This window comes from Babylonia areolata, chromosome 13, assembly GCF_041734735.1.
Source record: "Babylonia areolata isolate BAREFJ2019XMU chromosome 13, ASM4173473v1, whole genome shotgun sequence".
NCBI classification, from domain to species: Eukaryota; Metazoa; Mollusca; class Gastropoda; order Neogastropoda; family Buccinidae; genus Babylonia; species Babylonia areolata.
The window spans coordinates 11,476,569-11,493,264 of record NC_134888.1 but is presented as its reverse complement, the minus strand read 5'-3'; the positions used below and the strand labels follow the sequence as shown (position 1 = coordinate 11,493,264).

General features: G+C 42.0%; 1 protein-coding gene across 1 annotated transcript in view; it reads right to left on the bottom strand.

The window, feature by feature from the left end:
* Positions 1-1,879: 1,879 nt before the first annotated feature.
* LOC143289054 (uncharacterized) overlaps positions 1,880-16,696 on the bottom strand; it is a 74,110-nt gene continuing 59,293 nt past the window's right edge. Inside the window, exon 6 of the mRNA XM_076597866.1 lies at positions 1,880-14,159. Within this exon, the coding sequence (XP_076453981.1) occupies positions 12,755-14,159 (1,405 nt within the window). The 3' untranslated portion in view covers positions 1,880-12,754. The remainder of the gene's footprint in view (positions 14,160-16,696) is intronic.

Sequence of the window (16,696 nt, the reverse complement as noted above, 5' to 3'; positions counted from 1 at the left end):
GACATGTACCTTGACAGCTTAACTAGAGAATAAGATACAGTTCTTAGAGATGAGATGCCTCTGGAAGATCCTTGGCATCACACACAGGGACCACATCACAAACGTGCGTAGAAGGGTCAAGCAAGCGATTGGGCCATATGATGATCTGCTGACCACTGTAAAGAAAAGGAAATTGAAGTAGTATGGCCACGTCTGGTGTTCATCAGGACCTTACTGTGGGGAACAGTGCAGGGAGGAAGGAGAAGAGGCAGGCAGAAGAAGAGATATGAGGACAATATCTCAGAGTGGACATGTCTAACCCGAGTAAGACAGTCAGGACAGACAACCGTGAGGGATGGAGGGAGCTGGTTGTCAAAGTGTGTGGTGCCCCCACGGTCTGCGAGAGTACGGGATAGACAGATAGATTTCAATGACTCTGAATAGTGTGACGAGGTTAATCTATTTGTTTACATGCATCTTCAATGAAGGGACGTATCATCTGCAAACATTTCACATTTACATTTTATGAAACAAGGCAAGTCGATGACATGGATAGAAAATCAATATGTCCCTAAGCTGGATCACTGTGGTACTCCATGTTTGCTAGAAGTAAATTTTAAGGTTTGATTATTTACTGTTACTAGCTGATTCCTGTGGGAAAGAAAGGGCTGTATCAGTAAGTTTTGATGTTAATTTTAAAACTTTTAATTTCCAAGGATTGATTGATTACACCAAAGGTGTTTTTTTCAAAATATATGAAAAGAAGAGTTGTAAATGTATTTTCATTTATGTTTTGTAAAAGATTATCAGTAAGTTGTATGAGGGCTGCACGACAAGAGTGATTTTCATGGAATCCAGACTAATCTTCGTGGATTGTTAACAAGATAAGAATACAAAGTCTTTTTGCAAGTGGTTTTCGGCGCGGAATTTGTTCCACTACACAATATTTTCATGGAATCCAGATTAATCTTCGTGGATTAGTTTGTTGTTAAGAAGATAAGAATACGAAGTTTTTTTGCAAGCGAATTTCGATGGGATTTGATAAACTACACAACAGGAAAACTATTCTATAGTAAGAAGGATAAGTAGAATCACCTGATTTGTAGAGTGGAATGACTTTAGCTTGCTCGTATTTTAAAGGAAAACATTTCTAATCGATCTAAAAATTACAAAGATATATTAGTTTAACAACAGTGACAGGGGAAGAAAGCATTATTGCTCGCCAGGATTACTCTCGAGGGCGCTCGCAGCTCACAATATCGAGGCGGGTTTTGAGTGTGTTTTTCGTCGTTGTTCTTGTTTTTTCCGTGAATTTTTTTAACGTTTTATCAGAACCATGCATATGCATTTAAAGCTATAGTTCGCTTTCTGGGTCATCATAACTTTTCACTAAAAAGACTTCTTTTTTTCTGTGTGAAATGAAATAATAAACATTTTTCCATTGTAAACTGTCATGCAAACTGTAAACAAATGTCACTTGTATCGCAAACGCTGATATGTTGTAAACTGAAGTATTTCGGTGATTGGAGTGATGAGTTATTTTGTCTTCAAGCAAGTGTGAATAACGGTCTGTGAAAGACATATATGTACAGTTTGATTCCGGGTGTCTACAGTTTGATTCCATGTGCAACCCGCCATATTCACATACCATTCTGACTGTCATACGACAGCAATATAATTACAATCACCTGAGCGATTTTCATATTAAATCTTTGCATTAGTATGCTAATGAAATTGAAATGATTTTACACACGCGCGCTCGCGCGCGCGCGAGAGAGAGAGAGACAGACACACACACACACACACACACACACACACACACACACACACGGGCGCGCATAGGGGAAGAGTGAGTAACAGAAAGAATCAAAGAATTACAAAAAGACAGTAAATTATCATATCATATACATAGAAATATATATTCAATTCAATTTTTGTACATGAAAAAAATCGCATTGTGCATTTATCTACTCAACGAATTTTCCTCTTGTTCTTCCGTTATGGCGTGCATTTATTCAGGGACATTTTCCACTTAACTTCTTTACTGGGCGTGAAAGAGTTCACGGATCTCTGTGAGTCATAAATTACAGACACCAGTAACAATTCTGAATGATGACGTTTTCATATCTGTGTAGCACACAACTTTCGCCCAGTGATAATTATATCAAAGGTGAAGATCACATGGAAAGATCACTATGAGCCTGACAAGAAAGATTTCAGGCAAACCAAAATTGGCTAAACGCTTTACAAAAAATATGTACATCACCACCACCACCACCACCAACAACAACAAAACAACAGTTTATGTAATTATTGTTGAAAGCATGTCCGCAAACGAACATTTGATGGATCTTATTCTAGATATTGTTTCCCTTCACAGAATATGTACAATATTTAAAACACATTTTGCTGTTTGATTGCTGACTGCACCGAAAGTAAATGCCATCAGAAAAAGAAACAAATAATAGACCATATTAAATCAAATCATTATCCATTGAATAAACTGCGGTAATATGGACGTCATTAATAATTATTATTTGTTATCACACCCGTAGCCTAATGTAGCTGGTACAATCATTTGCCTTCTCCTTACTTCAGTATCTTCAACCCAATTCTGAAAAACAATTTCTCTTAACTAAACCACAATCAAAGGCACACAACATCAAGTCATTGGTGATGTCGTTTTCCTTCAGCATGTGGAGTGATGGCCTAGAGGTAACGCGTCCGCCTAGGAAGCGAGAAAATCTGAACGCGCTGGTTCTTATCACGGCTCAGCCGCCGATATTTTCTCCCCCTCCACTAGACCTTGAGTGGTGGTCTGGACGCTAGTGTTTGGGATGAGACGGTAAACCGAGGTCCCGTGTGCAGCATGCACTTAGTGCACGTAAAAGAACCCACGGCAACAAATGGTTGTCCCTGGCCAAATTCTGTAGAAAAATCCACTTCGATAGGAAAAGCAAATAAAACTGCACGCAGGAAAAAATACAAAAAATGGGTGGCGCTGTAGTGTAACGACGCGCTCTCCCTGCGGAGAGCAGCCCGAATTTCACACAGATAAATCTGTTGTGATAAAAAGAGAAATACAAATACAAATGTATACAGGTAGAAACCTCCTCAAAAAATGAATTTTCAAATTCGTTGATCTAAACGTTTTCACAGTAACAACATAAAATAAATGCAGAAACAAATTGCATTTGTTAGGACTGGACAGTGAGTTTGGGTGTCGAACATGCCACACGGAAATACTAAAGAACTTAATGGACAAGTCGTGCCATAAACATCTAAATTTGGCCTCGTCAGCTGTATTCTCTTCTTTCACTTCCAACTTCCAATACATGTTTGGACTACTGGGAAAAGAAATTTTATTATGTGCTGATTAAACGTTCACCGTATGTCATAGGTCTGCAGAAACCCATGTCTTCACTCACTCTGCTTAGAACTCGACCATCTTATCAAAAACGTGATTATTTTCTGTGAAAGGCTTTCCCACATGATGTCACGAAAACAGTATGGTTTTATTGAAAATAAAGAACATCCAGGTTGGGGGTTATGCAAACTCACGAAACAGTTCCCAAATAATGATGAACTACCCTTATTTGTATGTCACGGGTCTATACAGACCTGCATTTCTATAAAAGTGAAAAACCAACTACTGCGTTCTGTACGATTAGTGCAGGTATCTGGTTCGCAGTGTGTGAAAAAAATAAATTCCACCACAACCCCAAAACGAGAGGTGGTACTTGTACCCCTTCGAGTGATATACAAATGTGAACTCAAGCTTCCATAGCAAAGTGCCTAGTATCGCAGGTTGACGCTTGGTTGTGGGTTAGAAAACTAATCAGAAAAATCTCTCCAATTCCGACCAGTATGAGTAGAGTTTTAGTTTAGAAGCCCAGTCGACCACACAGGGCCACAAAGGGCTGAAATTATTCCAGTTAAAAGCACCAATGTCAATATCAATACCCTAGAATCTGAAAAGAAAGTAACCTGGGAAAGAAAATTCGACACAGGCGCAGTCATATAAATGCAAATAAATCAAATAAATCGGGGGTGTACCTCTGAAGATGAACATTCAGTAAATTTTTCAAAGATATCACAAAACACAACACACACAAAATAATACGCGATACAAAAAATCATATGTAAAAGCTGGTATTTATCAAGTCCATAAAAACGTAAACGTTCGGGACTTATAAAAAAAAAAATGCATGTGAATGGAAACGAAGACATAAACGAAAAAAAGGTCCAGAGGACAGAAAGAAGAGGGTAAAGCCAAGAAGAAAGAGAACAACAGCAGATTTTCCAGAAGGTAGAAATACTGCTCAAAACTGGTCTCTGTTGTGAAACTAAAGCAACACTGTCGTATATTTCCACTACACTCAGGACTGATTCTGGCAGTGCTGCGAAGATCTGCTGACAAGTACTAACTGCACATGTCTGCGTCTTTCAGACCTGTCTGGCTAATGCCAGGCTGTTGTGTGAAAGGAAGATGGCACATGTCTTATCCGACAATAGCACATACTGTGCAGTGTCATCTTGAAAATAATTAACAGAAACAAGTCACATAAAGTCGACAGCCACAAACCACAAAAGGAAGTGATAACCAGTAACTGTCAACATCAAAACCTCAAAATTTGCAGGAAACCAGCTCTGTTCCACTAACTGTTTATGCAGTTCTTTTGTCAGAGGAAGCGAACAAAGCAGGTCCAATGTGGACATCATTCGGCCATTTGGTATTTACATATTAGATTACAAAGGTGTGAACATTTTGTGAAAAGCGTTAATTCCTTGAGCCTGCACATGGGCATTGCTCTGGAGTCGAAACCCATCTCATTTTAACCGCTTTCACGTTCCTACATAATATGCATAAACTGCAAAGAAAGGGAAATGATTTTTAGAGTGTTTGCGGATGTGTCTACACGTAATTTGGAGGAAAAACCGTTTATTTTTTCGTCGTTTTTTCCCCATCAATACAGCATGGAAGCCAGCTGAGGCGGTAATACCCAGGGTTGAATGGGTCGAACCGTTTTCTACATAACCTTTTTCTGTTCTTTTTCCCCCCAATTTTCAGTCTTTAAAACAACATTTTGTGATTTATTACACCAAGTCTTTACAAGCGTCTTCTGGAGACACCCAGCGGTATGTTTTAGCATCTTAAAGTCTTCACCTAAGTGGTGTGTGGCATGCATGTAATTTCCGATATAACTGACTGATTTGTCGAAAGGGAGTCGAAGGTTTGTAAATTCATTCCCGAAATTAGCACAGTGCTTTAAAGTTTGCTTTATTTACTTGTTAATTCTCGTTTCAATGTGTGGATGAACATGTAACAAGTTGGCTATTTCAAACTAAATAAATCATCACGAGATTAATAAAACATAGCCATAAAATATAATGGAGAAATAAAAGAAGGAAAAAATATGAGAGAGAGAGAGAGTATGGTAGGGGTTGGGTGAGAGAAACATTTGAATCAAGAGTTGTAGCTTCATCGGTGTGTTAAAACAAAAAAAAGTTCACGTATTCCTTTACAGATTAAAACATCGAATAGGATGACATGAAATCGGTGTCGGACATGTCAAGGTCACGATTACCAACTGATATCATTGATCAGTTTTGAGTAGAAAAATCAGACGGGCGCAATCGCCGAGAGGACTTTCAACCTCAGGGTCCCGGGTTCGAATCTCGGTGACGGCGCCTGGTGGGAAAAGGGTGGATATTTTTTTCCGATCTTCCACTCCAACATAATTATGTGCAGACCTGCTAGTGCCTGAACTCCCTTCGTGTGTATACGCAAGCAGAAGACCAAATATACACGTTAAAGATCCTGTAATCCACGTCAGCGTTCGGTGGGTTATGGAAACAAGAACATACCCAGCATGCACACCCCCGAAAGCGGAGTATGGCTGCCTACATGGCGGGATAAAAACGGTCATACACGTAAAAGCCCACTCGTCTTCATACGAGTGAACGTGGGAGTTGCAGCCCACGAACAAAGAAGAAGAAGAGAAGACAATACTTAAAATAAGATTATTCTCTGTGAGTAAAATGCATCAAACCAAAAGGCAATACTAATATTACATTTCAGTTAAGCATATCAAACAAATGCATGAAGCAATAAACACAATCAACATGATATTCAATGCAAAGTGAATGTGTAACTGGCTGCCATATAAGCCTTTAACACAATGGTAAATTCAACAATGATCAACAATCTTAAGTACACAGTCAGAAAAGCTATTACCGAATAAAAATTCTACAATTTGTTAAATAATGTTATAATGCTCTCTCCCTCTCTCGCCGTCAGTCTTTCTGTCTCACGGACACATCCATGTAAGCGTACACATACAAAAGCATTGCCATGACGGAATATCCATTCAACTTTCTACACGGATTCCCCCTCCCTATCGTCACATATGCACTTGAAGAGCTGGTTCGGATGTACGTTATGTATGCATACGAGTTGCTTGTCCTCTGTCCAACGTGATGTTTATGTCGACGACTTCAAGGATTGCACCACTGCAGCCTTTCCTGTCGGTGACGTGTGGAGAAAGCAAGGGGTGAATGTCAGGGTGGCATGGTCAGAACTGGAATTATCGGAAACCGAACTCTTAAACGATGTCTGGTGCATTCGTCCATGACTCGGTACGATCCGTGCTGTGGCTTCTGCAGTGTGCGGTCTGCTGTCCAGATGTGTCAGCCATACCTAACGTTCCTGAGCAAGTATGGTCACTTATGGACGTCCTGTGTGTCATCCATCACTAACATAGTTTTTCTCCCGGTGTCCACAAGCAACTGCAGAAATTGTGTTTCTGTCGCAGTGGAAGTACCATACAACATGAACACGGGGGTACAAGAAGAGAGCAGGGGCTTAGTGTACAAGCTGCGACCCTCTGATACACTTGGTGCAATAATAACACAGCTTAGAACAGATACAAAACTTGATTTTGAAAGTAAAAAGATTAATGGATGAAATTTTATCTACCACAATTAAGCTACCACTCTCTTCCCCTCTTTCCTTGTGTAGTAGTCTTCAATCTAACGTATCTCCAATATGACGTTTCACAACAACTACAACAACAAAGGGGGAAGAGTGGGTGGTGTGGGAAGAGCGTTTTAGAAGTAAATGTATGTGAACCCACGCCATTGTGCGCACGCACGTGTGTGTGTGTGTGTGTGTGTGTGTGTGTCAGAGAAAGAGAGAGAGAGAGATGGTGAAAGAAAGTGTGTGTTTGTGCGTGCATGTGTGTTTGTGTGAGCGAGTGAATGCGCGGACTCGCACCGCATGTGTAGAGTGTGCGCGCTCACGTGCGCATGTTTTTGAAATTATTTCTGTCCATTTGATACTGAATCATGTAATAGACTCGACACAAGAATAATAAGGAAGGGTACGATTTTATAAGCCTATAAAACATATAGGTTGACAATTTAAATACAAATTTTACCGTGCTCACGTACCCACCAAATTAGCGCAAAACTGTCATGGAAGACATGGAAGAAGCTGGCTTTGTTACGTCTTCAAAGCTATATTGTAGAATAGGAGCAAGAAAAATGTTCCGAAAGAAAATAAAAACATCTTACGTTTGCTTCCGCCACTACTTGAACGAGAATGAACAAAAAACAAAAACAAAAAACAACAAGAGAGGAAAAAAGGGCGATCTCTCTCTCACTCTTTCTCTCTCTTTATATAATATATATGTATATGTGTATTTGTGTGTGTGTGTGTGTGTGTGTGTGTGTGTGTTAGAGAGGGAGGAAGATACGCAAAACAGTACCAAAAGAATCTGAAAATAATATATATATATATACACTTGTGTGCTCTCTGGTTCTCTCAAGATGGGATTACCACAACTCTCTTTTGGCCGGCCTTCCCAAATATCTGTTAGACAGACTCCAACGAATTCAGAATAACGCTGCCAGACTTATTTGCAGAGCTTCTAAATTTGACCATGTTTCTCCTCTCCTTCAGTCTCTCCACTGGTTGCCTGTTTCTGATCGAATAGACTATAAGCTATCCACTCTGACCTTTTCTGCAGTCAACGGATCCGGCCCCGAGTATTTTTCTGAACTCCTCCATATCTATACCCTGTCTCGCCAGCTCCGTTCTTCCTCTGATACTCGACTTCTCAGGATACCTCACGTCAGAAATAAGACCTATGGACACAGGTCGTTTTCTTTTCAATCGCAAAAGACGTGGAACAAGCTCCCTGATAACCTCCGTCATTCTGATTCCCTTGAATCTTATAAATCTCGTCTCAGAACTCACCTTTTCCCTCAGCAATAAGTTCAATTGTGGCAGGTCCACTTCCTTTGCGTTAACTGTGCTTGACTATGTGTGTATACATATGTATGTATACCTAACTACATGCATGTATATTAATGTGTATCGTGTGTGCGTGTGTTTATGCAAGTTTGTGCCTGCCCATGTGTGCGTATGTGTTAGGGTAACTGTTAGACACACATGTATGTTAAAATGTATGTATGCACTGTGTGTGTGTGTGTGTGTGTGTGTGTGTGTGTAGTCACATTTTGGTGTGTGTATAACACATTGATGTAATGTTTTATGTTAACAAAAGCGTTTTTGTAAAGCACCAAGAGCAGATTTCTGGATAGTGTGCTATATAAGTATCCATATATATATATAGATATATATATATATAGAGAGAGAGAGAGAGAGAGAGATGCTGGTTCAGAATGAGTAAACAATCAAACAAGGAAAACAAGTAAACAAAGAATTAAACACCAACATCGCCATTGGATCTTTTTCCAGGTCATACACAAATGATGGTCACAAGGGTAATGTCATGCCGTTTCGGTGTTGTTTGTTTGTCGGATCACACACAAATGTTAATGTCAAAGTAACAACTCTATGTGAAAAGACAAAAATCGAACAACAACCAGTTCGAAGGAATGTTAAACAAAATTGCAATTTTTCTAGTCACTGGTCCTTTAATTTCGTGCTTGTTCTTTGAGACACAACGTCGTGAGAGCGAATTAAAAGTAGTTCACTGACCCGCAGCGGAGCAAACGGTGCCGTCGCTCGGCACTGGAGAGTTCCAGATCTGACAACCAGCCACAACGCGTACGGGAGCGTGTAGAACGTAACGACACGCGCAGGCGTCGTGTAAAACAACAACGATCCAGATCAGCGGCACACACACACACACACCGTGAATCTGATTCTGTTCACACACACACACAAACACACACACAGAATACAACCCAAAACTTTCTTCGCACGATACACGTTCCGAAGCATTCTCAAAGTAGAGTGGTGAATGAGCCAGCCATGTGACGTAAAACAGTTATCAGGCGGCGTCACTGCGTTCGGACAAATCCATATACGCTACACCACATCTGCCAAGCAGATGTCTGACCAGCAGCGTAACCCAACGCGCTTAACCAGGCCTTGAGAAAAAACACACAAAACAAACAAACAAACAAACAAAAAACCCAGTTAAATGACGCAAAAACGTAAGCTCGATAAAACACGTCTTCTTCACAAACTCCTTTTATGGAACACCGTTCCTAATATGAAACAGTGTTTCATAATAGGACCATTACGTGTTTCATGTGAGGTATCATGTAGGCACCCACTACCATGCCTGCTCTTCCAAACAGAAATAAATTCTGCATCAATGCTGCCTACTACCTTGTTTCTAAGTGACTGGGCTGTATTACTGTGATATTCGCCAAGAAATGTTTGCATAAACAAAGACAATTATTAGCACGATATGACATTTGAAATTGTACTTTCCGCTTCACAGTTGTATCTGCGACCGTCATCTCGGATACCGACAAATGGTCACTGGAGGGATCTCTTGTTAACTCTACTGCTGGAGTTTTGAAGCTTCCTTCCTGTACATCGCTTGATCTGTGTTTCATGAAAGGCACTGTTTGATATGTGGTGCTTCTCCCATGCAAGAGACGGAGAGGGTAATCTTCCACAGATCTGTGATAGGTCTATTGCTCGCTTACTTCAGATAGAGATCAATCAGGACCATAACAACCTCTCCACAGAAGCAGAGGTCAGAAAAGCCATCAGCATTTTTCCTGTAAAAAGGATCAGATACAATTCCTGCTGAAATCTACAAAGCAGGAGGCCCACTCATGATGGAGAAGCTGACTGAGCTCTTCCAGTCCATGTGGGACGAAGGGTGCGTCCCTCAACAGTTGAAAGATGTCAGCATGGGAAGATCTTGGCTTGTCCAATCGTCTTCCCCAACTCCTTGAGCGAGGTCTCCTCCCAGAAAGCTAGTGCGGCTTCCATGCAGAGCGTGGAATTGTCCACATGATATTTGCTGCACGTCAACTCCAGGAAAAATGCCAAGAGCACCTCTTCGTGTCCTTCGTCAACCTGTCCAAGGCATTTGACACGATCAGCAGAGATGGCTTATGGAAGATAATGGAGAAATCTGGCTGCCCCAGAAGGTTCAACACAACTGCTTGACAGTTCCATAATGGTATGATGGTGAAAGTCCTGGATGATGGCGACGAGCCTGAAGCCTTCCCAGTAACAAACGGTGTGAAGCAAAGATGCGTTCTCGCCCCTTTCACTCTTCAGTATGATCTTCTCTGTTATGCTGAATGACGCTTTTCGTGATTGCCAGGATGGTATCAACATCAAATACTAGACTGACGGTGGGCTGTTCAACCTCCGGTACCTACAGGCCGTTCCAAAGGTAGAAGAGACCATGATCAGAGACTTCTTATTCCCTGATGTGTGCGCCCTTAATGCCTGCTCAGAGCAGAAGATGCAGCGAGAAATGAACTGCTTCTCAAGAGCCTGCGACAACTTTGGTCTTACAGTACCTAAAAGACCGAAGTTATGTACCAGCCCGAACCCAGAAACCCTTACCAGGAACCACAGATCACAGTATAAGGGCAGAAGATACAGGCAGTTGACAGCTTTACCTATCTGGGCAGTATTCTTTCACGAGCGGTGAACTTCAATGCAGAGATCAGCAACAGAATTGCCAAAGCCAGTGTCGCCTTTGGGAGACTATAATAATGTATAGAGCGGATAGGACTCAGCTTTACCACCAAGCTGAAGGTCTACCGAGCATGGTACCACCACCCTTCTCTTTGCTAGTGAAACCTGGACTGTCTACAGCAGACACGCTAAACAGCTCAACCACTTATACTTGAGCTACCTCCGCAGACTTCTCCACATACAATGGCAGTCCTAGACATGGAGGTCCTGTGGCACAAGGCACGAGCAACCTCCACTTCCACTGCAGCACCAACCCACATGTGTCGCAAATGTGGGCGAGATTTCCGGTCCCTGATTGGCCTCACCAGTTACCTCTGGACCCACACTCACTGATCCTCCATTTGATGCAGAAGTCGCGTGTGTGTTTTGTTGTTGTTGTGTTTGTGTTTGCCTGTGTGTATGTGTGTGTGTGTGTGCGCGCGCGCGCGCGTGCCCGTCTGTTTGTGTCATTGTGTGTGTGCGTGCGCGCGTGTGGAGGAGGGGTGGTGCGTGCGAGTGTGTCTGTATGCATATATGTGCGCATGTGCAGGTGTATGTGATGAAAGTTTATATAAATGTTAAAAAAAAAATTCTTTAGTGCAAAATCTTAATTGTGTTTTCACTAAGTTTTCCCTGTCTTTCTGTCAGCGTGATCATGTCATTGGGTGAAATCTTGGAACATACCTCAGGTGACTATATATTTATACACATATGTGTGTGTGTGTGTGTGTGTGTGTGTGTGTGTGTGTGTGTGTGTGTGTGTGTAAAGAGAGACACAGTGAGAGGGACAATCAGACTAGACAGACAGACATGCGCGTGTATGTGTGTGACTTGAAAACATTGAAAGTTAAAACAAGTTGAAACAAACAAATGACATACCACGGAAATAAACATTTAAGGAAGAAACAAACGTGTGGTATGACACAAATTTCACGTCTTCAATAAAACAAGGAATATTCGGATTGTTGCCCAATGATAATCAGAATTGTTGCAATCACATGTCAGTAGTCAAAAACTGCACAGTTGCATGTCATTCTTCACAACAGACAGCAGGGGCCTACGAGGCGACTTGACCCTGAGAGCGTGTCATCTGCAAGCATTGACATTATGTTGAAAAGCTAAACACTATGAACAATAGCAGCAATCCGGTACGAATATGATGCTCCTGCTTTGCGTAAAATTTAGTTTACATTTCCAACTTTCCTTTTCTCTTTTTCTTACCCCCCACACCCCACCCACACACACATACAGACTAAAACGAAACGACAGAACAAAGACACGCGGGCGAAAATGACTGTCGGACTTTCAAAATGAACGAACGAACAAACAAGTAAACGAACACGACCCCAAAAATAATTGAGATACCCCCCCTTCCCCCACCCTAATTGTCCAAAGAACAATTATGACAGGTCTAATACAGAACAGATGGGGAAAGTATGGGCAGCCAGGTAAACGTGTAGTGACTTGCTGTGTTTAAGTGCACCGAGTGTCGCTGCTTGTCATTACAGATATTTCTATTAGATAACACCGTTTCTGTTCACTCATGTAACTTCTTTTCCGTCCACACTTGAAGAAAATTATACGACCCGAAAGGTTTTTCATGCTAGAGATAAGCTGCCGTCGGTTCGTTTTCCCTCAATCAACTGCGGTAGTCACAGACCCACTCGTCAAATTCATTTCTAGTTAGAAATGTTAACACAAATGATAAAAACTATACACAGACAGACAGGCACGGAGAGGGAGACAGACAGTCAGACAGACAGAGACAGGGAACATGACTTTGGGGAACGGGTTGTGCGTAGATAGTCTTTAACTGGCAGTTGGAGGCGCCGATTTGATGATGTTTTTCCTTGCCGAGCCGGGACTTTTCTTGCCACCTTTTCGTTTGCCCTTGGGACTGACCTTCTCCTCCATCTCCTTCACCGGTCTGTCCTGAGGAGCTCTCTCCTTCACTGATGACTGCTCGCCAAATGTGGTTGAAGCTCGCTGCCGCAGGTTCTCCCAAGCCTTTGGGAATCCCTGAGTGATTTTGTTGTCATCCACATGGACTTCCTTGATGGCCGGCAGTTTGCAGATACTCTCTGGAAGTGCTGTCAGGATGTTATCTGAAACGTCAAATAGCTCTAGGGCTCGAAGACGATCCATCTCTCCAGGCAGTGAGGTCAGGTCGTTGCTTTTGGCGCGCAGTGTCTTGAGGCGATACAGGTAGGGAAAGTGGATTGGCATTTGATCTATATGGTTGTTGGAGACGTCTAGTTCATATAATGATGCCAGTACGTCAATGCGATCCTGGGGGAACATCACCAACTCATTGTATGACAGGTCAAGACGCTTCAGTTTAACCAGGTTTCCAAAGTCATCTGGCAGCAGACGGATGTTGTTGTGAGACAAATCAAGTTCCTCAAGAGAGTTGAGTTTGAGGATGGCGGGCAGGAATTCGGTCAATCCATTCTCTACCAACAGCAAACGCTTCAGCATCTGTAGTGCATACAACCCGGCAGGCAGCGTATCCAGTTCGTTGGAGCAAACGATCAAGTTTTCAAGAGCACGAAGCTTGCAGATGTTTTCTGTTAATGATTTGATGCTGTTTTGAGACAGGTCCAGATGCTTCAGCAATCTGAGGTTGAAAACAGAAGCTGGTACCTCATCAAGTGCCAGTTTGCACAATTCCAGATGAGTCAGGTTCCGCAGGTGATCCTTGTCTCCCATCACCACTAGCGTGGAACGGTAGTCAGTGGGATTGTTCATCAATGGGTTGTCAGACAGCTTCAGATGTGTCAGCGTCTTAGGGAGGTGCAGTTCAGTCAGACCATTGGTAGCCACATCCAGGGACCTCAACTGGTACAGGAACTCGATTGATCTGGGCATGGCAGCGATTTCATTGTGGCCCACGTGGAAGGTTTCAAGGTTGCGCAGTTTCCGTAGATCAGGAGGCAGTGCTGTGAGACGATTGTGGGAGAGGTCGAGTAAGGTAAGGAGCTGGTCTTGTCCAAGTGTTTCTGGCAATCCCATCAGTTTGTTGTGTGCCAAACTGAGTGCTTTGAGGCATTTCAGCTTGCCCACAGCGTCCGGCAACTCTCGAATACCATTACCAGAAAGGTCGAGCGTTACAAGGGTCTTCATGTGGACAATGTCTTCTGGAATGACTTCAATCTCGTTGTCAGCCAGGTAAAGATGCTCCAGGGTGGTCAGATGTACTGCAAACTTCATGGATCTGCAAAAGAAAAGGGATTTGTGTATACCTGCCACAGTATGATTTATCACAGAGTTAGGTAAAGTGGTAAAATAGGGTTCTTGGAATTAAAAAAAGAAACGCAGCTGACTGCAGCGATATGTGCACTTGCAAATCTCGGAGCAGTGACAATGTATATACTATGAAACCTGGAAATCGCTTCTTCATTGTGTTGTGTTTTGTTGCTGTTTTGTTGTATTTTTGTTGTGGTGGAGTTTGATGCTGTCTTGTGTTGTCCTGTTCTTCAGACCTAGACTTCTTTGCATGGAATTCGGGTTGCTTTGCCTTTTGTCTCTTTTCTTTGTTTCCTGTCCGTGTGCCTATATGTTTTTTTTCTCTTTAAATATATATATATATATATGTGTGTGTGTGTGTGTGTGTGTGTGTGTGTGCGGCAGCGGTGTGAGAGGAGGGGAGGGGGCGGACGGGCGAGTAAAAATCAAGGTCCTTGCTGGAATCGAACCTGGCACAGTCACTCCTGAAATTGCACTCCCCCCCCCCCCCCCCCCCACTCCCCCGCCTTCTCTCTCTCTGTCTCTCCGAAGTGGTTTATATATTCACATGATGTGTGTTTTTGTTACAGCACATTGCTGTGTATAATGGGAGACAGAATTAATATTTGTTTTACTGGTATAAGGGTTGGATACACAAAAATGTTCTTAAGTTTAATCTAGCAATGACTTGTTGATTTCTTTACCTGAGAATGAACTGGCACACTTAAGGAACGTGACAGAAAGCTATAGGTCATTGGAAACAGAAACATGTATCAGCCATATAGACATGTACTGCTTCAGAGTTGCTATTTCTACAAATGGGATATAACATACTTCCGATTAATGTCTATTCATATAGCGTAATTCTGTCGTGATATGAATTGTCCTTTTTGGAAGTCAGTAACAGAAGCCAAACGCCATTTTCTTTTTGTTTTTATGTGCACTGTCGAAAAAAACCAACTTGTGTCGACCTGTATGAGAATGAAGTTTACATTGATACAGGTGATCAAGTCATGAACCAGACGCAACTACAGTCGTATCTACGTTACTTATACAGTATTATTGAACATGATTAAAGTTGACGAATCCCATTCCCACTTTCTTGTCAAGGAGACACCCTCACCCATTTCATTTCCTACCAAACTCAGGCCGATGTACAATAAACATTTTAGTTCCTCTCTCTCTCTCTCTCTCTCTCTCTCTCTCTCTCTCTCTCTCTTTCTCTCACTCTCCCTCTCTCTCTCTCTCTCTCTCACACACACACACTCTCTCTCTGATTTAAGATCAGACACACACACAAATAAATATTGTCCATACATTTTTGGAAAAAAATATTCTCGGAGTTTTCAAAGTGACGGTTGTGTTACCTGGATAGCCATCAGGTCAGTGATGAGCATGACAGTGATGAGACATTGCCCGTGCTGTATGTGCTGTGTGCGATATTGCTCATTATGTGCATGGACGTCGAAAGTAATCTGGGCCCTGAAGACCAGTATAACGATATTGTGCAGGTGATGGACTGGCGATTTGATAAAATTTTACACGGCCTTTAGTTACGCACAGCCACCATAAACACAATGCTGAACGACAAATTCAACAAACTAGATAGTACTCTCAGCCAACTGGTATCTGGTGTAAACAGACTGAAAAAGTTTGCTCGTCAAGGATCAGACGATATCCGAAATACGCAAGGAGACAGCGGTTGTATTTTTTGGTATTCCCGAACCATCTGAAAGATAGGGTACTTCTTGTGAGGACCAAATCCTAGACATTCTGGCCACTCTTTAAAATCATGTCTGGAATTATTCAGAGATCAAGTGAGCTTCTCGTACAGGGGAGAGGCGACAATACGACGAAGAGCCCATGCCACCTATCGTCCAATTTAACAGTGGATGAAAATCTTGACGGAGCCACGGGAAGCACTGAGAAGAGAGGGGACCAAAATGACATCCGAACTGACTACAAAACAAAGAAAACCTTAGACGTCTATGAAAACAACAAGACAATGCCAAGTTTTATAGAAACGGAAGACTGCAAGTCATTGACAGGAACATGTACAGAGCTATGGTGATGAGACACACCTCATCCAAGAACTGTCCTCGTGAGACTATTGCAACAAGCCTTTCACGTTTACCGTCTTCAGTCTCTTCACCAGCTGTTTGTTTAAGCAGTTGCCATCTTTTATTGAACTATATTTTTTCTAACTTTAAAATACTGATAAATAACATAACCAAAAGCAAGTATTGCTAAGCAGTCGTAAAGCAATTTTAAACAACTGTTAATAACCATACATAGCTTATTTCACATCTCCAAGCATTGCTAAGCAATTACTAAGCAATGCTATAAGCAACAGGCAGATCAGTCTTTAACATCAGCTTTGCATGCTTGGTTTCTGTAATATAATTCTAACTTTGTCTCGCTCTTCTCGTGTTGAAATAACATAATTTTCTCATAAACATTCTTCGAATGAATCCCTGTCTAACATGACTTACCAGAGATTGCCAGTTTGCTCAACGTCTGCTTCTT